General features: G+C 35.8%; 1 protein-coding gene across 5 annotated transcripts; it reads right to left on the minus strand.

The window, feature by feature from the left end:
* Positions 1-3669: 3669 nt before the first annotated feature.
* On the minus strand, positions 3670-26826 carry LOC105042956 (pre-mRNA-processing protein 40A). 5 transcript variants are annotated; one of them, XR_012140930.1, is made up of 29 exons: positions 26664-26826; positions 26012-26087; positions 24131-24195; positions 23922-23990; positions 23500-23832; positions 23187-23390; positions 21934-22010; positions 21680-21749; positions 18647-18699; positions 18230-18287; positions 17759-18144; positions 17569-17641; positions 16761-16859; positions 16615-16683; positions 16447-16524; positions 16187-16273; positions 16071-16105; positions 15779-15884; positions 14599-14679; positions 14414-14506; positions 14279-14332; positions 14080-14196; positions 13884-13982; positions 9197-9244; positions 9011-9103; positions 7173-7473; positions 6987-7089; positions 4146-4466; positions 3670-4035 (listed from the first exon to the last, which is right to left on the minus strand). XR_012140930.1 is itself a non-coding variant. In XM_073256340.1 (27 exons), the coding sequence occupies exons 3-27, from the start codon at positions 24161-24163 to the stop codon at positions 7064-7066; spliced, it is 2742 nt and encodes a 913-aa protein (XP_073112441.1). In that variant the 5' UTR covers positions 24164-24195; positions 26012-26087; positions 26664-26826; the 3' UTR covers positions 6986-7063. The 5 variants fall into 5 exon arrangements, 2 of the variants coding, with proteins under 2 accessions (XP_073112441.1, XP_073112442.1); XR_012140931.1 differs by lacking the exon at positions 26012-26087 and having other exon boundaries at positions 26664-26822; XM_073256340.1 differs by lacking the exons at positions 3670-4035; positions 4146-4466 and having other exon boundaries at positions 6986-7089.

The following is a 26826-nucleotide window of genomic DNA, read 5'->3' on the forward strand; positions in this document are numbered from 1 at the left end:
AGTAAACATTCCTGGCATAAAACCAAAGTGGTTCTCTAATACTTGTATCACAACTTAATTTGTGCTTACTCACCCTCTCCTACAGTTTAAGATAGGATGAGTCATGAATTTAATACCACAACATCTAGCACGATATCATCTTTATTTTTTTTAAATCAGTATTATAGTGGCCTTCCTCAATTCATTAGGAATCTTCTTGATCTTTAAAATATTATTAAACAAATCAGTTGGCCATGTTATTCTCATGTCACCTGAACAATTCCAAGCCTTAATAGGGATTCTGTTAGGTCCAACCATTTTTCCTTTTTTCATCTTTTTCTTATCTTCTTTTACCTTAAATATTCTAATTCTACATGCATATTAACATTTCTATCCCTAATGGAAAATAGCAATGTATTCTAATTCATCTACATGACTTCCACTGAACAGCTTACCAAAATTTCTCCATCTTTCTTTGATCTCATCTTCCTTCACCAAATATTTTTTGATCTTCATCTATGATGCATTCATCCTGAGCCAAATCTCTAGTTTTTGTTTCTCCTAGTCTTGCAATCTGATAGACACCTTTTTCTCCATCCTTAGTTTCTAACTTAGGATATAACTCTTCATACACCTTGAATCTAGCCTCCCATACCACCTTCTCAACTTCTTTCTTAGCCACTTTATAACTACTTTCATACACTCCTCTATTCCTACATTTAGGGAGCCTTCCATAGAACTCCCTTTTAACCTTAACCATCAACTGAAATTTTCTATTCCCCACCAAGTCTCCTTGCTGGAGGACTTTTTTTCTGATTCTTCTAATGCTTCTGTTGTTACCAATCTCTTCCTACATGGTATTGATTTTTCTCATTTAGACCCCATTTCGCAATAATATTCTATCCTCAAAAGCCATTTGTTTCTGTACACCAATCCCCCCCCCTCCCGAAAAAAGGCCTTTTGTTTCTCCCCTTCCAAATTCCACAAGCTAGTCCTTGGCTCGAATTATATTAGTCCCTCCCTTTCATTTCCTAATATGCATGTCCAAAACCACCCACCTATATTGGAAAATTAAAACTCCAACCCATCTAATCTTACAATCTTGATACGGAACTCCATCAATCTTTTCTAGAAAGGAAGAGATCTTGGCATGATTATTATATACATCATTTTTTTTATACAGTATTTCTAAGAGCAATATGTCATAATTATGAGATTCTCAAATGCTAGTATGCACATATGAACAACCCAATAACACTACTACTACCATCTTCCAGGAAAATGATGTTATAAGCAAATACAACAAGCAAGAAAATAGCTCCAAATTTTCACAGAGAATATCAAAATTGCATTTCACATGTTTCATTTGAAAGCAATCATTTTGAGGTGTTTAAAGCCTTAATTATTTTGTGGTGATTAATAGACTTAATTTTATGTATGTTCCATAGACTCTACATTTGTATCTATTTGCATGTCTTATACATGATACAATAAAAGAGGGTGTGATCCTATTTGCATAGCCTAGTAATGAAAAACTTGCCAATCTATCTTTTGTATTAATACATATTTAAAATTGATAATCATCAGAAGAGCTAGCATATATTTCAAATAATTATTAAGTATTCAATTGTTTAAATGTTAAAAAATAAAAAGGTAGTGTTTAAAAAAAAAAACGTGAATTAGAATAAGACCAATTGATTAAGCTTGTGGATGCCAAAACTATTTTATGGAGCATGAAGCACAAAACTAGTGATAACACATTTTGCTTTACATATGGCATTCTAGATATATTATTTATTTTACATTCATTGTTATGATTTAATCATATCGCATCATATTTTTCAGGAATGGCCATATTGAAGTGTATGTATCATGTTGCATACACACCCTATAGGATGCCCATTCTTCATAGGTGCTCGACTAGTGTTCAAAGTCACCAACATTGTTTAGTATTGAGTTAATATGACATTTATGTCAAGTGTTTCTGCACTTCAATACCTCGCATTACAGGTTATCATGTATTGCTTGTACAATCCACTACTTTTATTATTAACCCACTGGTTAACAACTTAGCACACTGCACATGTTTCAGGTGTTCTAGGTATTGCCTTTTGTTCCGTGAGTTTTGATCTTAGAGCATTAAAATTCAAGACTTTTCAACCAATAAAGGTCATTAAGTTTATTAAAAACTGCTATAGATTGCATACAGTAAAAAAAGCTTATCTAGTAAATCTCACACTCTACTAATGTATCAAATCATCACAGTTTCATGCGTCATACTTCTTCATTTATTTGTGTTCCCTGAGATCAATCCTTATTTCTTTTGCCTTGTGTACATTAACAGTTCACACTCAAAATTCAGTAAAGCATAGACTGCTCTCAAAATTCTGCTTGCATTTTGAAACTTCTCATAACGAAGACATCTGATTTGTTTTACACCGCCGATTTTTAAATGATCTTAGAAGGCCAAAAATCTAGCAGACTTAAGAAATGGTTTTACATATTCTCTTAGGCACTTAGGAGCTGCTCCATAGTACCTATGACTTGAAGTATGGTGGCAATATTGGTGAAAGCTTGCAAATACAAACCAGCCTGATCAGCTAAATACAAGTGTAGCTGGGCAAGTTTTTTTGTGGGCCAGGTAAGGATGCTAGCTAGCTATATAATGACTCATGGTCAAGCAATGACCAAACTTGATAATATCATGACTAGACCTGCACCAGCATGGTAAAATAGCTGAGAAATGACTAGTTGTGCTCTATATCATCAGAAAATAACATACATGATTCATATCGGTCAGCGTTGATCAACAATCTCAAACAAGAAGAAATTGCCTCCGGTGATCAAATTTGGTTAGCCTCACTTTAGTTCGCAAAATATGTAATAATTTTTACCATGCGCAATCAACAGGCGCTGTTAATTGATCGTCAACCAAGGACAGAAAGGTCACCTATAGACTGAAGATGTCCAAAATGTGCTAAAACATCATCAACAATGAATAAGGTTATGCACTTACAGTGAAAAAGCTAGGGTATCACCAATATAGTCAAACATGGCCGGTAGCTCAGTCACGTGCCACAATCAGTGAGAGAGAACCACCAAAAAAATCAAATATTACCAAATAATAATCACACTCAGAAAACAAAAGGCATGTTCATGACCTCATCAATCCCCGTCAAGATCCACATGACCTTTCTCTAGTCCTCCCACCAAATCGAAAACAAAGGCATATATCCAACTAAACAAAAGAAGATCATTCACTGTCACTACCCTAGAGTGCAACCAAATGACACGAGTTACCGCTAATTTCAGTTTCATGTAACTCAGCAGTTTCAAATCATGTCCTAGAGCCCTTTAAAAAAAAGTGAGCATACAGTAACGAAATATTAAGCACCAGAAGACAGCAGGAAGGACATTGACCATGAAGATGGGAAGATGGAGGCTACTGCAATACCAGACAGATGAATTGATGTGCAACTTCTCAAAAGAATGGATAGAAGAACAAATTTTAGGAACATGATTGTCCCGAATCAAATCACTACTATGAACAGATACACCACCTACACATGGAAGCAATGATAAGAAAATTAAATCATACAATTAATAAGAATCATAAGGGCATCTGTTATCATGAAATGAATGCCATCCGAGAATCAATTGCAATCTTAAGGCACATCATATTACCAGCAATTACCCACAATCGTTCAGTTTATTAAATTAAACACTAGTTAAACCAATCCATAATAATATGCAGAAAGTAATGGTAAGAAGTGAATGGTTGATTTCTACAACACAGAAAATGAAGGTTGTTCCAGTACAACTATCAACCATTAATTGTTCACAAACTAAACCCTAACATGTTTCGATCAGCAAAAGTGAAGAACATGTAAAGTGACTAACAAAGCTGCAAGGTGAAGAGCACTAACGTATTTCCCCATCCTCTCCAAGTTCCCCATCCTCAAGCTCTTCATAACCACCATTTCTACGGGACCCATCTCGATCTTTCTTATGCCTCTTGTGTCGATTTTCACTATCTGAATCGGTAGTGTAAGCATGCTGCAAAAAACACCGACATGAATTTTACACACATCATCAAATAATCGTAAGTATATAATCATATTGCCACTATAGGATTTAAAACAAGGGGGAAAAAGAACATTTTGTACCTTACGTGATTTTTTCCGGTCACTGCTATGCCTGCGGGACTTCTTGGACTCCTCTTTATCATCTTTTTCAGAGCTTACATCATCAGCCATGCTGTGGTGACGTTTCCGATGCTTTCTTTCCTTATCCCTTTCCCTCTTTCTATCCTTCGAGCCATGGCTGTCCATCACATCAACATTTTCACTTTCTGCTTCATCCTTTCTAGATCGGTCCTTCCCTTTGTCTTTTTCGCGTTCTCTCTCTTTTTCCTTCCTTTCTTCCTTTTCTTTCCTTTCTTTCTCCTTCCTCTTCTCTTTCTCCTCTCTTTCTTTCTCTTTCTTTGCCTATAAATGAGTAAAATTTTACTAACTCTTCAGAGTTCAGTCCACACTGATTTCATATAGAACTACATTATTTTGCTCCCATTAACCAACATTTTTACTTTGAAAGCATGAATGTGCAACAGTACAATTAATTGTTAAAAACAATTGCATGAAAGCTCATTGGTCATATAAGAGAACAATTTTTGCAGCATAATCTTCAATTCATTAATTAGACACTTGAAATCCATCCATATGCAAACATGTGTGTGTACATTTGTATGCGAATGGGCAGGTGTCGCGACTTCAGTTAAAGATAACTCTAATTGCTAATTAAAAGATGAATAATATGCAAAAACATCATTTTTCTAAATATATAATGAAAGAAAAAAATTCAGGCAAGAAAGGAAAACAAAATTAATATACACCAGGGATGGGAGGGTTGCAGAAGATATATTACTATCAAATCAATGTAACAGATAGCATGCATGACTATGAGGCAGGCCAATGGGTTTGATTCTGACACACAACATGACCTGGCAAACCATGGTTTCAATAGAACAAGCTATCATCCATGATCTGACCAGCTTAGCCAACAGAGTAATCAAGCTGGGCCCATATTTAGGTCAACCTGACTTGATTATGGCTCAACCAAACTATTTATACCGTATATCTGTGATATATATAGAACATGCAAATGTCTTATAAATATCAGTTATCAACATCATTTATCCTTTATCGGCCAAGGGGTCAGGGAACCAAGGTTTATTGGAACCCAAGGGCATGTCCCATAGAAAGGCATGCACATTAGAAAAATGAGAGGCATAAATGTACACTTATGTACATACATATACAGAAATGCACATCACACACACATGTATACGTGCATGCATGCATGTTTACATCATATTACACACACACACACACATATACATATATATACACATGTATGTATGTATGTATGTATGTATGTAAGCATGCGTGTGAAATGATTATAATGCACATGCAAGTGCACATTTCTGCTGAAGATTTGGGACACAAGACAATTTGAGTATATTATAAATTTTAAATAAAATGGTTAATGGGTTGCCAAACTGATAGAGCCAAAGAGTGTTTTTGGATTAGAGTCTACATGCAGTAGAGATTGGAGAGAGATTAGATTACTAGGCAGAAAGAATGACAAGGAGTCCGAGTGATCAAAGACGAAGGATTAGGAAGTGTGTTTTGACATTAAAAGTAGGAACTATGAACAAATTTAACTGGGTTATCATCAATATTAAAAAGCAGAGACTCTTCTACGAACAAATTTAACTAGGGGTATTATGGATATTAAAAAGATGGAAAAATTTTCAACCACAATGACCTACATAGTCGACACACCACAACACAAAACAACCACATCATCATGTGCATACACATGCACACGCACAAAAAAAAAAAAAAAAAAAAAAAAAAGGAGAGAATGAAAGCAGAAATCTCAAACAGATAGTTCAATCAAAGAGTGGAGGGGAGTGGGGGACCACCCATCCTCCCCACTTTATTTCTTCCTCCTGGTCATACTTCTCGCGCCATGAGAAAGAGGGGATGGTTTCTATGGCCAAACAGGCACAACCAGGAGAAGGAGAAGGAGAAGGAGAAAAAGAGGAAGACAAATAAGATGAGCCCATCTTCCAAAGAAGGGTAAAGAAAAATTCTGAGCTTTAGTAGTCATCCAAGAAGATCGCCATTTTAGACTGCCTTTTTCATCACTGCAGCCACCTCTTTTGCTTTTCTATATTGACAATAATTTTTCTATCCCTTGGCCACTCAAGTCTAAAACTAGATCTAATCCCGTAATGCATAATGTAGATAACGTGCTCTTTTGGCACCCCGCCTTCTTCTTGAGGCACATGAAAGGCATGCCTTTTGAGGTCCTACACAGACTCACCTCGCCTTGGCAATCAAGGTGCTAAGGTAGCAACCAAGTGCACCTTGCACTTTATAAACACCATAGATAATGTTTCCTAACGCAAAACCACACCCACACCCAAACCTGAACCCAATTCCTAAACTTAGATGCTTGCAGGTTTCCAATTCAAACATTGGACTCCAAGGTCCCTCATGTTTTTGGCAACTTCTTGCCAAGCTGATTGGCTTTCGGGTCAAGTTGGGTTTAGGTATAAGGATGCCTAGCTTCACGTAGGCCAAACCTGACCAGAAGCATACCCATTTAAAGTCATAAAGAGGTTATACAGTGCATGTTTGCAAATAGCTTGATACAGTAAGATGTGAAATCAAATGGAACACCATGATATCTTGCTCTACATTCATGAGTACACTTTCACGACATGCATTTTCCAATCATATGATTGAATAAAAGCATTAAGAACGATAAAATGTAATTTTTCTATGATGACACATTACGGTAACAGAAATGCGCTGCATCTCAGGTCATGAACTTACAATCAAAAGTGAAGCATTTCATAACCTAGGAAAACTCCAGAATTATATTCAAGCAGAATCAAGTAAATATGAAGGCCACAAGAAACAGAAAACCTTGGGTACCTTTTCCTCTTCTCTTTTACGCTCTTTCTCTTTCAGCTTTTCTTGCAAGCGGGTTACATGTTCTTCAAAAATCTCTCTTACAACATTCTCATCACCAATTGACCTAAAAAAGCATGAACGAATTGCTTAAGAAGACCAGAAACTCAAAAAAGTAGATTAGCGGAAAATTTTTGAGTTTTTGTACACCTGTACTCTTGGCTGTCTTCAAACAGTGACTTGCAGTCCTCCCATCTAGATGAAGCATTATTTCCTGGGGGAAGACAACCAAACAGTTATGGATAACATATATCCATAAATATATCTGTATCAACATATATGAGACCAGAAATATCACTGTCAACCAATGCTTCATACATCTCTTAAGAGCATGCTCAAATACCTTAATTGAGTAAAGCAGGTCAGAGAAATTATCTGCAAGACGTTGGCGCTTCTTAGCCTCCTTCTCCTCTTTCTCCCTAAGCCTTTCCAGTAACTCATCAAAAACAAGCTACAAATTGGGATAAACCACAAATCAGGTTTATACTGTAGGGAAAAAAAAAAATTTGCCTAATTAACAGGTTCTTGATGTTCAGAGCATAAGACAGCAGATCCACCAAACATTTTACAAATCAAATTTAATTTTTAATTGGCATGAAACAGAAAATGAAAAAATAACAAATAAATTGTTAACACATGCATTAGGACTTCAGCATGCATTTCAGTTACCTGAATATTTCTAGGATATCCTGATATGTTTTTGTGCACTTGGCAGTGGGTGGGAAGCCGTTTGTGTGTATGTGTTTTCTTCCTTTTTTGCTTTTCCTTTTTTTTTTTTTTTTTTGTGGGTGCGGGGGAAGGAGGCAGGGACGATGACTTCTACGAAGGAACGGTACTTATGGCTTAAAAGTGGGATCATGACCATGAAAAGGACTTATGATGGTTCCTTAAAACATCATAGAAGACATTATGTAGGTTAGAATCTAAAAAATGAATAAGATATTATTGAACCTTTAAAATTTTCTAGAATCTTAACAGCAACAAGCAATATCTTTACCAGAGCTGATCATGGGTCAGGCTGGGCACAAGAAGATGTCAAATTTTAAATAGGCCCAGCCCAAAGGCCAACTAAAAATGAACATAGTTTAGGCCAGAGACCCAGCCCATGATCAGCTCTAATCTTTACAACAACCAAACTCGTAAGTTATCTATCTCAACAAAGGAACAAGAAAAGGAAATTCAATAAACAAGAAAAACTCTTTTGAAAGCCTAACAGGCTAACACACTTTTGAGTGACATGGAAAGGATAGATGTTAAATAGTCTCGATCTTTATTATAGGAAAATTGAGGTTTTTCTGGAAAACTTAAAGAGTCAACAGAGGATATCTCAACAGAAATTATACACATTAGTTTTAGCTATGTACAGATATATAGAAAGAATACATGCACAAACAAATACAATCCAACAAACGTTCCAAAATCTAAGAAAAAGATGCTCCAAAAAAATCACGTTTTTACATGAATATATTTTTGTCAACCATTCGTCCCCTTCTTATTAACTTGACTACAATATTCCTATTCCAACATTCATACTTTAATTAATCCCTTTTCTTTGTCTTTTCATATGTTCATATTTCTCCCTTCATTTCCATATTAGAAGATCAACTGAAATTTAACAGGAGAGTTGTCCACATTTTCCTTCGGAGCTTGGAGAGTCAGAAGGGGACCTGACTGGCGACAGGATGGTGTTGGTAGGAAGGTTAGAAAATTAGGGCTTGGAGATATACATAATGGAGAGAAAACTGATTGAGAATAGAGCAAAAAAGATGTCTAACGGTAAAAGCAAAGGAGAACTGAGATAGTCAACGGAGGAACAAATAAAGGTTCTTAATGGACTATTTTCATTAACCACAAACAAAAAAATACAGCTGAGGGAGAAAATTGTACAAGGAGGCTTTCTTCTGTACACCAGTGTGGATAAATGTCCCACACACCTTAAGAGAAAAGGAAGAGAGAGAGAGAGCAGGACATAAATATGGAAAGTTTACCTTCATGTTTGTCTCAGAAATTCCTTTTAGGCTATCATCACCCAAAGTGGCAGCCTTGAAATCTTCAAATGTCCATGAAGATGCCAAAGCAATCTGGATATAAGATTTTTACCATTACAGCAATGCATTCATTTGTAAGGCACAGAAGCGAGAGAGGAGAGAGAGAGAGAGAGAGATAACAATTACCTTTCGGATCTTAATTGCTTCTTTGATCTGGGCCTTGTCCTCATGGTACTGCCAGAAAATGGAGCATAAAACAATCAGAAAAGCAGCTTAAAATCAACTTCAGAAATAAAGTTTGAACATTCATATCATCAGCATTCTCCAACAGCAAAGAGTAATTAGGTATAGGTTTTCCACTCATAGGGTGGAAGACAAAAGAGGCGCTTACATGATACCTTGGCAGAGGCCTCTACAGAAATATCACTTGATCATCTTACAGAATTTGTGGGACTTAATAAAGTAACTGTGACAAAAATTTTACCCTCATGATTTGGCCCATGTCTAGTATTCAAATATGACATTCCAGTAGTGCAGGGACTGGAAAAGTGGTATGCACTTCACAAGCATAATAATCAGTACATGTTTGTGGCTTAAACATACAATACGAAAAATAAAATCCAGCTTAAATTCTACCTTTTAATCTACAAAATAATAACAAATCAACATTTACTTAATTCATATAATTAACCAGCTTAGGCGGATGAGCCTTGCAAGACACCGAAACTAAAAAACTGGTTGGACATATAGACAAAACCAGGTACAGAAGTTCCCACCACCCACAATATTATGACAAAGGCCACCAACAGAGGTTTCTGGAATCTTCTATTGAGCCATGTATGTGAGATGCTAATGATTTGGATATCGCACTTCATCAAGCTAATTTTTTTCCACATTATTAAAACAATTAAGATTTTTAAAAACATACCTACAATGATGCAAAAAATTATCTATTGGTCAATGACAGGTAGAAAGAAACACTGATCACCTGCTTCAAGCCAAGGCAGACTAAGCAGATGCCTAGTGTCCTAGGCAACAGAAAAATAAACAGGAGAAAAGGCACAATATGAGAAGAAAAAAAAAAGGTAAGGACCCCAGTGGGTGAAGGGGGGCATGGGGCAGGGTTGCAAGTATTAAATATTGAAGGGGTAAAGGAAAGACAGTGGGGGAGACGCAAAAAGGGAGCAAGAAAAAAAATAAAAAGCGATACGTGGACAAAGAAAAAGAAAACTCGATCAAATCAAATAAACTAAATTTCTAAATAACATCTCAATTAGAAACTGAACAAACCAAGCTTCAACCAGCAAAATAGAGTCAAAATTAATTTCAAGCTGAACCAAAAATCAACTTGGCACAGTCAAGTCCGGCTAGTTAAAGCTTGAGTACACACAAAGATTGCAAAGTATGCATACATACAATAAATATGTGCGCTAGGGTAGACCAGAAAATACGTCGGCTCACCTTCAAGGCCAATAATAGGACATCCAAACTGTTGAATATGAGCTACATTATAAAACAGACCTAGAAACCAAAATTCATGTGTTTTCATAATCTCTAACCCAAACATCAATTAGTGTTAAAGTGGGCAGCTTTACTTTCATGATATTATGTTCTGATATAATCTAGTCATCAAAACATGGTGAATTTACATCTATTGATGTTTTAAATGCACAAATCAAGATCCATAAAGTGGCTGTCAATTTTTATGTACCCTATCATGTATTTTACTGCACTATCACAAGTAACACCATCCATTTTCAATGCCTATGGATGATAGGTTAGAGACAACCAAAACACATGAATTTTGGTTCTTAGGCCTTTGTAATAATGTAGATCATGTTCAACATCTTGGATCTCGAATTTGGATCTCCGCCAACTCAAGCACACAATAGCATAGCTCTCTCTCTATATAGAGAGAGATATACATACATACATAACTGATTATTTGATTTTGGCTTTAATTAGTAAAAGTTTCTATTAATCAATTAAATAATATTCCAGGCTTGAACCAAACTTGAACCAAGCTAGATTCAAGTTCAAATTAATTTCAGATTGACTAAGAATTATCAAGCTGATCAATTAGGCTCATCTTCAGCTTGATTCAAAATTAAGCTTAAATAAAGCTTGATATGATAGTAAATAGACCAAGTGCGATCTTAGAGTTCGAACTTGAAATTAATTTCAAACCAAACTTGAACAAACCCAAGCTTGATCAAGCTCACGGTTAAACCCCTAATAACATCTAAAAGTATATAACAAAAAACTACAAGTATAACATCAGAAAGTTAATATATATATATATATTTTTTTTTTTTTTTTTTAAGTGTTGATTCTAGGACTCTTTTAAGCATTTATCTTACTACTCCACAAGCAACGGCTCATTATTTTTACAAAATTGCCATCACTTTAGCTGCATGTTTATTATCAGCAGCCCCTCTCTATCTATTAAGATGCTCTAAAACATAATACTGGATATATCCCTCCACAACCTCCACCAGCCTCCATTATCACCCTTGCCAAAGACATGACAACCCCTTGCCACCTCCTCTCATAGCTAGTTAGCTAAACATTAGAGTGGGAGGGGAGAGAGGAGAAGGATTGGACGATGATGGCCTGGGGGTAGAGGCACAAAGAAGTAACATTAGAGAGAAATTAGAGAGAGAGGGGGGGGGATCAAGGAGGAGGAAAGGATGTGCTGTGGCTTGGTGTTAGAGAGATAAAGGCTTGGTGTTAGATATATATATATATATATATATATATATATATATATATATATATATAGAGAGAGAGAGAGAGAGAGAGAGAGAGAGAGAGAAGGATTTGGCTATTACTTGGTGTTAGAGAGACAAAGGAGTTTAACAACAGAGAGAAATTAAAAAAAAAGAGCGTATCGAGGAGGAAGGTTTGGCTGTGGCTTGATGTTAGAGAGATGAAGGAGTAAAGGGGAAAGGACCGATGATCCGTTTTATCAGGTAAAGCTATGAAGGTTAACCTGGAAAGTTTGTTTGTTTGTTAAAACTATTTTTTTACTATTTTTATATTTATACTTGGATTAATTTTCTCTTTATTCCATCATCTAAGTTGCAATTAAATTTGAGGTTTTGAAGATAAGTTTGTATTAATTAAATTCATTCAAATTTGAAACCCCCGGCTTAATTTAATATCAATTAGGCTGGACAATTTCATAGTTATCAGAACATCGGAGCAAGGTCTGCCAATCCATGCCGAAGTGGCTGGTTCGGGGTGTCCTGAGCCGGGCCCGTCAATTTCCAGCACAGTTAATTCCATCAGTTTGGTGAACCTTGCCGGGAGAGTCAAACAAAACAGAGAGCAACCTTGGTTAATTTAACCTCAATTTCAAATACTTGGGCATAACCTCCACTCTGTCTATGATGTTGCTCTTTTGGACTATAAATTTTATTTGATTTGATACAATTCATCCACTTTATACGGTGCAGGTCAAATGATCAAGAACAGCATGTACCAATTCATAGTATTCTTAATATTATGTGTTGCACTAAATAACTTGGTAATTACCTAGTTCTAGATTTTTTTTTTAAGAATCAAACCTAGAACACTTGGTTGCTAAGATGTGACTGCTAGAACAAGCCCACTTTACAAAGTAAACTATCAACTTAATTAAGATTTAAGTTTTTCGTTGTATTTTTAAATTTGATAACATGTCATGACGTGCATGGCATGAGACTGAAATCCCCAGTTGCAAAAAGTGTAACATCTCATTTTGTAATGCAAACTCCTTAAAACCTCTATGACTAAGCCCCCTGAATATTATTTCTGGAGACAGCCATCAATTGATCCCATTACAGATACTCCCCCTTTGAATAGTCAAAACATTAGCTCTCAAATAAATCACCATCAAAGAGTATGTACCAAAATGGAAAGTCTATCTACCAAATATACTACAATCAATCTGAAAGGATCGGAGCCATCAATCAAATGATTCATGTTCCTGAATGAACCACATTGGTTCGTAGTAAGCCAGACTGTGATGCAAATTCCAGCACATCATTGTTTGCCCCCATAGTGTTTGCAGATTTTATTGATTCTTTAGACCATAGATCTGAAGTTGAATGACTTCTTAAGATAGTAAAATACCGCATAGAACTAGAATATTCCTAAAGCCCATAATTCAATAAATACAAAGATATATACCTTATAAGAGGTAGAGTTTAATATTTGATTAGTCCACCTTCTCCTGGAAAGGTAAATTCAGACATATTAACATTCTTTTTTTCCACAAATTACATCACAAAATTGTCCAAAAGACAATATTCATCTTATTGCACACGTTGATGCTCTATTTTGGAGGTCAAAAAAGAAACTCCACTCAGACATATGGTTATTATATTGTGACAACTATCTTGCCCGCTTGAAGGTTGCCAATTCAAGTGGTCATTTTCCTCCACTACAAAGTGATCATGACATTATGACCAACAAATCTACGAGAGAATTATAAGACCTGAACTTTACGTTATTTATTAGGCAACATGCAGTCATATAGTACCCAATTAGCATATCTCTTTAACATTCAGATTTTGGTTTAATCATGCAACCAACACATTGAAACCTCACCAAAATATGATTTAAATGCCAAACAAAGAATAATGTGAACCTAAGTTGACTTGAATCATTAGGCAATTGGAAATCAGTTAGTATGGGTACAATATATTCCTTTGAAATTCTCTTTAATTAAACCAAGAGGGAAAAAAAAAGCAATTCAACAATCATTCACGAACCACCATAACTTAGCAAAGGTTACATCCAACTTCATTTTTGACCTTCATTAATTAATGCATGCCTAATACTCAGAACGGGCAAGGCATAATTATCAAATGGATAATAAAAAACTAACCTGCTTTTCGAGTTCCTCTGCAACATCCTCAAACAGATCTTTTGGTGTTGAACCGGATGTGTTTGATGATACTGCTATGTAAGAAGGCAAATCCTTCACCTGCAAAGCAACAATTATGTTATAACATATGGATATAGAAAGAAAATATTCCAATGAACCATAATCTCATGAAAGCATACCACAATTTTTAAGTTACCTGCATACAGTAATCACGCCAGTGAGTTTTAGCTGTAAGAATTCCAGCAGCAACATGTTCTTCCATTAATTTGCGAAACTCATCACGGTTTTTGCGTTCCTGCCGTCTTAATTGCTCCTATATGTTCAATTGATGAAGGATATATGAGCACACTACAAAATTCAGTTCACAAGTTATGACAAGAAAAACATAAATGCACCTTCTGTATCTTCCGCTGCTCCTCCTCTTCCTTCTCCAGATCATGTATATACTCCTGCAATAAACTGACATGGTTGAGAACATGAAAGATGAGAAAAGCACCTCCTAAGGTAACAACAAGATGAGAAAAGCTTACCTGGAAGATCTCCAAACGATCAATTTTTTCAAGTCGAGAACATCTTTCATCATCCTCCAGTCGATCTTGAACTTTCCTCCATTGGGTGTTTGCCTAAAGATACAGGAAAAATAATAGGTAGCTATATTCTAAAGCAGAATGACCATGTTTGCATACTTAATATGGCACTTAGTTTGCAACAGTACCTTGATAAAGTCACATGATTCAAGAAAAGCTCTATACTCCATTATGTTTCGCTTATGCTCCTCAGCAGCCTTTGCTCTTTCCTGCAGCAGGATCCACATTACAGTAAAATGATGGAGCAAAAAGTGTGCTAGAAATCCTTCATGAAAGATTCTGTAAATTCAAGAATGATAATGAAATAACAAGCTAAAAGAAAAATCAAGAATAAGTTCAAAGATATGATTTCCCAAAGGAAGCCAACAACTAAAAGACCACAGTCTTTATGTCTAATTTCCTTGCTCAAGCCACAGGTTTCATCAAACTGTTAGCGAGGCATTAATGATGTGTTCAAACATCCATCTGCAGATAATATTACAATAACCCAGCCTAAAGAAGATATGAAAAACTAATAAGATATATTTAAAAAAAAGCACGTTTTGATATAATAAAATATCAAAAACAGAAACACAAAGCATGATTCAATTTCCACATAGCCAGCCATTTTACTATGTGAATGAAGAAACTAATGATTGGCTAAGACAAACTAGCAGCTCAACATATACTTCTAGAGGAAAACCTAGAAGATCAATGTATAGAATGAATTATTAAACAAGCATGAATTTGAACAATGCTGTGTTTGGAAGCTTGCATGTGTTAAAGTTAGAATTTTACAAGCACGGCAAAAAACAATTATTTTAGGTAACTTTTCCCGGATTTTGAATTTAAGACTTGGTTTTTATTTTTCAAGTCTGGCATTAAAATTCTAAGTTCACATGTCAAAATCAAGGGTTTCTCTGTAATCTCCATCATACATCTTAAATTTAAATTAAATGTCACGCTTTTGAACCTAACAGTCAATTCCAACCCTAGGTATTGTTTCTGAAGTCTGGTATGTTATCTGCATTGCAGATGTGTACACCTGTAATAAGATCCAAATTTTTATATTTCACAACTGTATTAGTTAAATTCAATACCTGGCAATTGAGGATTGACAAAGCCAGGCCCAATACTTGGGATAAGGCTTGACAGCTATAGTAATGAAATAAACACATATTGCTATGTGCTGGCCATATAAATATCTCAAATCAATAAAAGGTTTAGATACAGAATTAACATCATAGTAGCACCAAGAATATCAGCAACAAAAAACAAGAAACAAATTATATCTATTCGCTTTGTCCAAAACAATCCAGCAAGTCTGACCTTTTTCTGGAGATCCACCAAATAGCTTTCAAATAGATCCTCACGATCTCTTGGCCGCTCAACAGCATGAAACCGTTCATCATTCTCAAACATGGTCCCAGCTTTACTGAATGGATATAATCAACTACTAAGTAATAATGATCTAAGAATTCATAAAGGCAGATATAAAATCTTAGTTCAGACAGCTAGTTCCTATGTTCAAATTCAAGCAGCTTTTAGTAATGAATATGTTTTAGACTTTTAACTAGTTCTTTTCTTGTGTACATAAAAACAAGCACAATAGAGAACAGACCTCCACCGGGTTGACGAAGTTAATTCTTTGCATTCCTGCATAAGATACCATTAAAAATTATTAAACATACGGAGAAACTACCAAATGGACCTTCTTAAAGAAAAAATGTAACCTACCTCCAACATTCTGGTGAAGTCTTCCCGTGCTTTCTTTTGTTTAATGCGCCTTTCCTCAGCTTCCTGTTTTTTCCTTTGTCCCAAGTACTGAGATAAAATAAAGAGGGGATTAACTATCAAGAGCAAAAATATAAATAATTACTAGATAAGGTGACTTCACTAAGTGCTGAAGAATGAAAGACAACCCTACAATGTACCTACCGCCACTTGCTAAGTCAAATTTCATTTTAGATAAGAGAATAATTTATCTGTGAACTCACCTCATTAAATGCTTGTTTCCTCTCACCAAGCGTCTTTAATGCACCATATCTCTTGTCATTAATAATAACTCTCATTGCCTAAGAAATTCCAAGCAATATCATATAACTGTGTAAAGGACCAAAGGTCAAAAAAACAACACCCATTATTAATTCAAGAAAAAAAAATACCTGCTCCCAAGTCCAATCAGATTCAACATTTGCAGATTCCAGTAGGGCTTTGAATGCAGCTTTTGCCTCCTGAAAGAAAAAATAAGAAGCACAACTCATCAGAAACAAGAAAGAGAAACCAGCTGACATTCAATCAATTACAATACCTGCTTATTAGAATAAACCAAAGGTTCTTCATCAATTGTTTTCTCCTCCATTGGAGTGACATTGACTTTTCCAGTAACTGGCATAGCCTTTTTAGCTTCCTACAACAAATTCACCAATACAAAAGTCTAAAAATAGTCACCAAACTAAAAATAGCCACTATGCTAATTGTATTGAACAGTGACAACATGGAAATCCAAAGCTAGGACAAACAAATGACTGGGCAAAGAGGATCAGGTAACCCATTTCCAGGTCAATCTCCTTGTTGCATCAGGAGAACCCAAACTTAGATCGTTTAGTTGATTCTGTTGGGCATGTTTGGGCACCCATATCTGGCTCGAATTCACATGTCATATGGATATTCCAGCAACCAACCAGAGTTACATGGTCATTAAGTTGATACCAGAGGTGCTCCACAAATTTTGTAACATGACTAGTTAGAGCTTCAACTTATCAGCAAACAAGGTGGTGCAACACCTCCCCTCAGCTCACAAACCTACCACTCAATGTTAATGATCTCCTCACATTTGTGTACTTCTCACTTTCACCCACTCATGGTTCCTGCTTTTTACCTACCTTTCTTCGAGTATATCAAGCATCTCCCTCTATTCTAATCCAAGGGTAAAAAAAGCATAGTGGAAGAATACAAACCCCTATGACATCTTGGTGGCAATGGACTATTATCATGCGCCATAAAGTAACATAAGTAATCATGGGAAGTACATTATACAACAAAATGACCCAGGTAGAAAGTGGGACTAATGAAAGGAAACCCAACCAACAAGGCAGGAAGTTACAAATCAACCATACCTCCAAATCCTGAGCAGAAGCACCATCAGGCACACTTGCAGTATTTAGGAGAGATGAACTGTCATGATTACTCCTGAAAATAAATTGAGAGTAATGGAAGATTGGCTACTTTTTAACTAAAAAAAAGAGGATTAAAAAAAAAAAAAGATAAAGGAAACCAGTGCATCCATAGCAACCCATGAAACCATACTTAGTGTTAGATGATGCAGATTCTGTTGCAACAGTAGACACCACCGTGTTAGCAGAAATAGGTGCGGGTAATGGCGTTATGGTTGTCTGAAGATTTGATGAGCCAACTGTGCTTGGAATTCCCAAGGAGGAACTCGACAAGATTCCGGGTGATGGTATAACGGATGGTGATACCGAAGCCATCGCAGATGATGATATAACTGAGTTGACTGCCACTGGAACAAAGCTTGACGCTACTGCAGATGTTGTTCCAGGAATCACAGAGGTTGTTGTGGTGGAAGGGATCTCCCCAGAAGAAACAGTTGGAGCAACTGGGGCAACAGAAGCTGTTCCAGTTTCTGTATGTGCCTGCTGCGCTGCAGCCCTTAATGCTTGCTCACGAGCTAACTGAATAATAAATGCATTGAATCAGAATTGAACTGAAAAAAGCGATATAAGAATAAGAAAGAAGAGACATGGATCATATACAAACCTTGAGCTCATCAGGAATTATCCATTTTGATATCTTTGTGACCTTGTTATAATAGTATCTGTACAATATTCAGAATATAGAAAAGATTATAACTGTTAAACAACACAAGACATCTGCAAGATTTCAAACTACATGACGCATTGACAAGAAACTAAACAATAATAAGGACAGGGGAGTCCCCTTCTTTTTTCTTTTCTTTTTTTTTTTTTTTTGGTGGGATGGGAAGCAGCATCTCCCCCCCAATCCGATACTTGGGGGGGGGGGGGGGGGGGTGTTCCAAGATGCACCGATCAAGATTGTAGGATAATTGCAGAATGGTCCACTCCCAACACTTGGGATGGTAGCCCAACCCAGCATCCAATGGGACATCCCATCAGGATTTGAAACCATGGGTAAAAGTACAAGAAAATTACTTACGTTCGTCCATCCGAAGTGCTGAACTCCTTCCAATCAGTCGAGGCATCAGCCCTCTGTGCAGGTGAAAAGGTTAAATAAGCACAAAGAAGAGTACTGATACAAGGTGTGTATCAAACTAAAGCGCAGGCAAAGCTACTGACAAGAGATCATTTATTCATCTTAGCAAGAATTCCAGCATGGCATCTTAGATAAATTTGTATCAGAAATTTTGGATAAGAAATCGTTGTGTGATAACTTTTTAAGTACCACAAAATGCAGCTGCAAACAATACCATCCTTTCACTGGAATTAGTAAGTTATGCAGCTCAGGGTTACATTAAAATTTCAGTATTGTAGCATTTCATTAGTGACATGCAATAACAATAAAAACCAAAGCTTCATCTAAATTGATGATTATAGCCAAAGTATAACTGCAGTGATTCATCTACCTGCACAGTAACCATGCCACCTTAATTCTGCCAAATTGCAGTCAAAGAAAGGTATATAAATTGGCAAACCATATTTGTATCCCTTGCAATTCTTTCAATTCTACAAAATCAACAATGTGACATAGGTGTGAATGTCTCATAAGTTTTTTTTTCCATGTTTGTATATAAAGTAAGAAAAAGAAAAATCCAGCAATACGATGATATTCTCTCATTTCTCACAGGAACCATAAAATATGTGATATTCTTCAACAAAATTTTATCCAATCTAGAAATCTTGATAATGAATCTCTCTCCCTTGAAACCTGCCTTCCTGTTGCCCAGTTCAATCGGGAAGAAGGCCGCTATACACTTGGGGAAAATAAAGAAAACTTACCTATAGATAATAAATCATGCTTAGAATCTGATTAAAGCTCCCATTCATCAAAAAATAAACTTACGTTTGTAGACATGAATAGTGCAACCCTTAAGGTAAAAGTAACAGCTAATGTCATTCAAAAGAAAGTGATAGATTATAAAGAGATACAGATTGCCAACGAACAAAAGAAGGAAATAGAATACAACTCGTTATTCCTTAGCCTATCATGCTCACCACAATTTATATACAGATGGACCATGTCAAGGTTCAGATCTTGCAGTAAAAAAAATCTCAACCCTTAACTAATCAAAATATGATCAATACAGCAGACCCCATATAGCCCTTATAAGCTCTCACTGACAGGGTTTCGAGTTAGAGCTTTAGTAAAATGACTTCACAGCCTGAGTTTCAGCAAGAGAAGATATAGAATTTAAAAAAAAAAAAAAGTCATGTAACCACCAATTACTCAGAAGTAAATAAATCTACAATGCACACATAATTACAGTCCTAAGCTACACAAAGCAGTTAAAAAAAATAGAAATATAAACAAAGTAGTTGTATGACCATTAATTGATCATAAAGTTCTACCCAAAAAAAAAAAAAAGCATTATCAAGTGATTAGCATTTGGTTTAAACTCAAAACAGCATGCTTATGCATGTACAATAACACAATTGAATGCAACATGACTTGATGGTGGAAACTACTCCCCTTTTTTCTGGGTAAAGGAAAAAAACACTCCTCTACAATAAACTGCAAGCAGAAAGTCTCAACAAGAGATGCACAGCAGACATCACAAAGGCAACAGATAAACAGATAATAATAAATACAGTGTAACTTAATCCGAACAAGAAATATTGCAATGAACATTCAACACATAACATATCATACCTCTCCTGTGACTATATAAATCATGTACCTGTGAGCAACCTTTAGAAACTATTGATGTCAAATAAATCATCATTAAGCAAATCCAAATTATGCTATTACATAGATCACCATTATCAATGAAACAAGAAAAATAATTTTTCATGATGCAAAGAATGCCCAGAGTAAAATTCAAAATATAAGTTCAGGTATATCATAAGAAAGGGATAAAATGCAACATGTGTCACAGAGAACCTGACATGTCCTGAAATCCCAGCTCATGATGGAAAGCAAAAATTTTACACCGCATTTAAATATTTAAATGAGACTGGGATTAATGCTGAGGTAGTTAAATTTTGAATTGCCATCTGGTATGTCATTTACATAAATAAAGAACTCATGAATCAGAACATAATGAATACATCTTAACAACAACAAATTTTCTGATAGAAGCTTCAGTATCTGTGGCAAGTCAGTGTCATTTCACCCAATACCTATGTCCGTCATCTGAACCAGGTTTGCCCACACAATGCAATGTAAATTAAATATGTGATTGTGTAAAGGATATATAAAGATGGTGGAAATAGCTTATTGTGATTGTAATCAATTCATTGATCGTACTGTGACAAATTATTTTGAATTGATTAGGCACATCAGCTAGATGAAAATATTTTGACATACAAACGCAACTATCACTATTTATACATGCACATGATCATCATATATGCCTGCAATGTTGCATGTGTATTTTAAGAATGTATTGTATAAAATGATTGCATCTGTGTTACTATGCAACTGCACAGCTTAATAAACAGTCCACAATTTATAAAAAAGCATATCGAGCCTATAATACAATAGTATGTGAAGAACTATTTAATGGAATTTCTATTGCCGATGTCAACTAGGGATTACATCAAGTCTATAGTTCAGCACATGGCCACTTTTAAGTGTTAACGGCAGTTGAAAGCAACAAAAATTCATGCCAAACTATCCATACATACAGAGGAAATGCATCATGTTTTGTTATTCCATGTTTCTACAGATCACAAATCACACCCACCACTAGCATTACAAAAAGATGGGGGGAAGCCCCTTGATTTAAGAAAGGTAAATAGCAATCATTGCCTGCCTTGAGAAAACTGAAACCCCGTCTTCATAATGACCATATAGAGCAGTCGTTTTTTGCTCCAGACGTGCCAAAAGACATCTACAAACCAGTAGAAGAACATGCAAAGAAACAGAGAATCCACATAAAACAATTTTGATCAACACTAGTACAGTTTACAACTGTCAGCATTCATGAAAGCAACCATAACAGCAACCACTTCTATGATCACAAAAAGTTAGTAGAATCATAATATGAGGTCATTCAATAATGTGACTCACCTCAATAGGTGTCATCAACTCAAAGGGCTTCTCCCAGCTAGATTGTCTAGTCTTCTTATTGTAATAATATCTAAATAATTAAATGTTGTAGCTGATTAGAAAACAAATAATGGACCAACAGACAAAATCAAAGATTCAAATGAGTTAGAGAAAGATGCAGTAGGGGTTGTCTACACTTATGACAAAACCAAAGGGCACAAAGGACAGAGATCTGGAAACACTCTAAGCAAAACAATGCAAAGTATAGAATATACCTTTTTCCATCAGCAGATGTGTGCTCTTGCCAATCAGAAGAGGTCTGTTCAGAAGACCTAGGTTGTGCATTTGTTGTCTGGATTTTTCAATAGGACAAAAGGAAGATATAAGCAAGAAACATCCATGATCAATCTGATCTGTAGCGAAGATTTTTCTTGCAAAGTAATTAATGTTATGTTCAGTTTGCAAGAATCAAAAAGAATCAGAACAGGAAATGGAATGAAATGGGAATGGAAGAATGGGGTCCACAGTTCCGATTCCAATGTCTGGATGAGAATGGAAGGAAAGAAAGAAAAAAAATATCAATTCAATTCTAATATTCAATTTAGCTAGTTATGCATTAGAATGTACCCAATGTAATATTATTTTATTTACATTTTTATATTTTGCTTCATTTTCCTTTGATTAGTATTTTTAATTTCTAGTCATTTTTATATTTTTCCAATTATTATGATTTATAATTTTCTTATACTATTTATTTTTAGTTTTCTAATTCTTTAATTGAAACTTTTGTTTTATTTGTATTTAATATTTTGTTTTTATTTTTAATATCATTTTTAGATTTTTTATATTTGTTAATCCTGCTTTTAATTCATTTTGCATTTTATTTAACAAGTTTTCTTATACTTCTGTTTTACATAGTCTGGTATTTTAATAAGGTGCACTACTTTTAATTTTTATATTATTAAATTGATTTTTGATATTTATCTAATAGATGTTTTTGAATTCAATACTATTTGATTATTTATTTTTATATTTATAAATTCCTTCATTTAACATGCATTGCAAAATGCTCATGTGTTTGCATACTAGATAGTAGACCTCCACGCAATGATTCATATAATGTTACAATATATATATATATATATAATACATGTTACTTGATTTTTTTTAAATTTTTAATAAAATTATACTTTTTAATTAATGTTAATTATTATTTATTTTATATTATTGCCAGTGATACTCAACTCATGTCAGATATATTGTTTGTTGCTATTTTACATCATAAATATCACTAATCAATCTATTTTCAAGAACTATTATTCATTCCCATTCAATGATTACTCCTCCAACTAAAGAGCAATCATCGTTCCTTTAATTAAAGCAGTGGCGATTCTGAAAGAAAATATGATTTCGGTTTTTATTGCCATAGTAGACATTTGAATGGGGACCAAGCTAGAATTCCCATTCCATGCAAACGTCCATTCCAGTGAACCAAATACAGTGTAAAAAAAGTACAGAAGATTCTCACAGCAGGTGTGCCCCCCGCAGCCCCCGTAGCTGAAGATTGTGGTGCAGCCTGAACCAGAGGTGTAACAAGAGGTACATTCTGAGTCCCAGGTGCAGACCATGGTTGTCCCACTGCAGGTGTAATGGGTGGTTGCATCTGGGATGCTGGTTGATACTGGGATGGTGTATTAACAGTATTTGGTGGCTGGCCATAGGACGTTGCAAACTGCAGTCATGTATTGCACCCCGTCACATAACCAAACTAACAGAAGTGGAAAAAGGGTAGGAAAAATATGTTAGCAGCTACTAAAGAATATAGATATGAGAGATCTTACCGTATAAGATGAAGAAAGAGGCATTCCTATGCCACCTAAATTAGGCAGATGACTGTTTGGCATCTGAGGATTTTGCTGGGGCTGCAATGACCCAGATGTCATAGGCCTACTTGGCTGAACATATGGCATTGGAATTGCTTGTGAAGAAGGTGGTGCTGGTGGACCTGATCTTGGAGGCAAATGCTGTGCAGCTTGAGGAAAATGGTGCATTTGAGTTTGACCAGAAGGTATTCCAATATTTGAACCAGGAACACCCTGCCCAACAGGTCGGAATTGCTGAGAAGCGGCTGGGATGAACTGATGTGTTTGCTGAGCCGGAACCACAGGTCTGAACTGCAACATCCACATAATCACATGCTTTATAAAGGGAGTCAAGCATATAGCAACAGATCTGAAATTCCAGCAGAGAAACACATTCTCACCTGCATAGACATTGGTGGACCAAAATTTTGAGGTGGACCTGTGGAGCCCACCACTGCAGGCCTAAGGGGCTTTGCAAAATAAAAATAACACATTATATTCAAGCAATGGTCAAAAGACCAACAAAGGAAAAATCAAACAAAATCATTCAGATTGACCGGACAGGACACCATAAAATTGCGAAAAGATATTGTAGGGTTATATATGCTACCTGTGCCCCAGAAGACTGTGGATTGCTGGCCATTCCCCCCAAAGAGATTTAAGCCGCAACAAAAACTAGAATCACAGTAAGACTAATATCAATAGTAGATATGAATAGTTGAGTTGGATTAAAAAGAAAAGAAAGTAAAGGATCCAACTCCCAGACAATCTTTCAAAAGCTATAAAAATAAATACAAATAAAATGCATCGGGGCAGCAGCTGTCAGTAAAATAAGTTCAGTTTTATGTTCATTCCAAAGCAATAGAATCATTCAGTTGACTTTGGTTTCTTCTGAAATTTTCTAAATTCCTTTCCAATGAACAATGACAAAATGCATATAGTATTAATTTGTGTCCCACCTGCCAATTTTGTAGCACACAAGCAACCTTTGGGATATTAAAATCTCATCAAGGATACTATGAATGTCAGCAGGACTAACTTTATATGGCTTGATAAACCCTCCCTAGTCTCATCAAGGGCATTATGAATGCTAGCATGACCTAATTTTAAATGGCCTGATAAACCCTCCCTCTACTCAACCTTGTTACATGCCACCCTGATAATCTGTCAAAAAGAAATACTTCACCGGCATGTACTATCTACTTACATTAAAACATCATTTCTGGAAAAATTACTGTAAAATAAAAAAAAAAAAAAAATCTGCATAGGACCCAAAAAATAATAGCTGCTATAATGTAATGTTCATATGATATTTACTCAAACACGTCTAGATGATAACTAACTAATGACATATCATTCAACATCATTACACCATTCAACAAAATAACCATGGGTACTGCTATTGCAAAAAAAGTAACATTGAATGCCATTATAGTAAAGGACAGCAGAAGATCTATGTCCCTATATCTGATAAGATAAGTAGGTGACACGAATGAATACTAAAAATATATAGGATACAAAAAAGCCCTCTTAGGGAATAAAACACAATTTAAGAGGCTTCTCCCCTAGTCCTTAGAAACTAGAGACAAGGATCTTTCAGGGAGTCCATAAATGCATTCATGATTCATGATGCAGCTAAAAAAATTACCCAACTAAAGACGGCCTAATATGCCAAAAAATTAGAATAGTCTTGCTGTCTTGCGCACTTTTATAAATAGGCACACCTGTTCATATGTGTACATAGATGCACCTGCAATGTACAGATAATTCTTTGTTCTTCAATGGAATTCTAAGCTTTCAAAGCAAACAAGGCAGCGGCTGACTTAAAATAACCCTCAAAATCTTGTTGATGAACATTGCATTAGACCACAAGCACAATGCTCTGATAATCCAAGAGACAATTTTGAAGGAATAACCACTTGAGGCTTATTATATAAAAAACCTACACCCTTGCACCTACTTTTGTCACACATAGCTTTTCATAATATGTAGGTAAATATTGTTATTTTCCTCGATAAAAAATGACAGTAAAAAAGCAATTGACTGAAATATAAATTTTAAGAGAAAACAAGGCGTTGGGAAAGAAAAGAACAGTAAATGGTTTATAGTACACCCATCTTACGGTAGCATGCATGTTCCAACTCATACAACCGTTCAAATTTTGAATCACCGAAAGTATCAACTTAGAGCGTCTTATCAGGAACAATTTTTCTGTTGAATTTAGCGATCCTCCACGTCTGACTTTGATGCCAAGACTAAAATAAAAATGCTCATTTGATCACAATACTTGTTTTAAGTCATGATAGGATATTTAAGGTTGGATAGATGACTAGTTTAAAATCAGCACTAATATGTATGACAATAAGAATGAAATAAGACACGGATCGTACAATTTTTCATACAAAAAGAAAGAAGTTTGAGTTAAAAAAAATCACAGTCCCATACTCCCATGACCATGCAAATAAACAAGAAATTGAAGGACACAGCTTACCCTTCACCCAGAGAAAGGCACTGCCATTCATGGACTCCGTAGACAGAAACGCGCAGAAGGAAATGTTGGTTTTGCCCTGATACAGCAGGAGACAAAATCAAAGTTCGAACTTTGATACAAGATCAATGAAAGCCCTAAACCCTAAAAAAAGGCGCAAATTTAAAATAGGGGAGGGGGAAAACCTAAACCCTATCTGACCCTCCTACCCAAGAATCACATATGCTATTAGGGATCCTGCAAGCAAAAGAATCAAATCTTGATGCCTGAGGGCATTAGAAAACAAGCCTCTTGATACAATTTGAAGGCCTACAACAAATTCCTCGTGATCTTTTTTTTTTCTTTTTTTTCTTTTTTTTTTTTGTAACAAATCCCTGATGATCTTGAAAAACCCTAGCAAACCGACAATCGAATCCTTGGAGGCAATAATCACAGTATTCTAAAGAAAGACTTACAATACTACCAAGAAAAGACAAAAAATGAAAGATTAACAAAACTGGGCCACAGGCCTTGGAACACGCCCTAAAACTGAAGAGAAAGAAACCCTGATCCGATCGTTCGACGAAAGAAACAAAACTTTCTCGGGCTTTTCCTGATGCCGAGTACGGACATCGAGAAAGAGGGGCAGCCAGAGAGGGGAGACAAGAGGGGATACCTGAACTCGCTCAGAATCGGAGGGAGACGACGCCGCGGCGATGCCCGAGATCCCCTTCTCCTCGCTCTTTTTTCCGCGGTCGCTCCGCTCGCTCTCTCCCCTTGCGATCAGATCGGGCGGAGGGTTTGGTCTGCCGCTGGAGTGCGAACGGTGTGAAGAAAGC

The sequence above is a fragment of the Elaeis guineensis genome, chromosome 4 (assembly GCF_000442705.2).
Source record: "Elaeis guineensis isolate ETL-2024a chromosome 4, EG11, whole genome shotgun sequence".
NCBI lineage: Eukaryota > Viridiplantae > Streptophyta > Magnoliopsida > Arecales > Arecaceae > Elaeis > Elaeis guineensis.

Bases quoted from the DNA above. Each gene is read 5' to 3' on its own strand.
- LOC105042956 (XM_073256340.1), bottom strand. From the start codon at position 24,163: ATGGCCAGCAATCCACAGTCTTCTGGGGCACAG. The intron at 21,750-21,933 runs GTATATTCTATA...TTAATTATTTAG, and splicing joins ACATCTGCTGATGGAAAAAG to ATATTATTACAATAAGAAGA. The intron at 16,274-16,446 runs GTGAGTTCACAG...ATTTTATCTCAG, and splicing joins GGAAACAAGCATTTAATGAG to TACTTGGGACAAAGGAAAAA.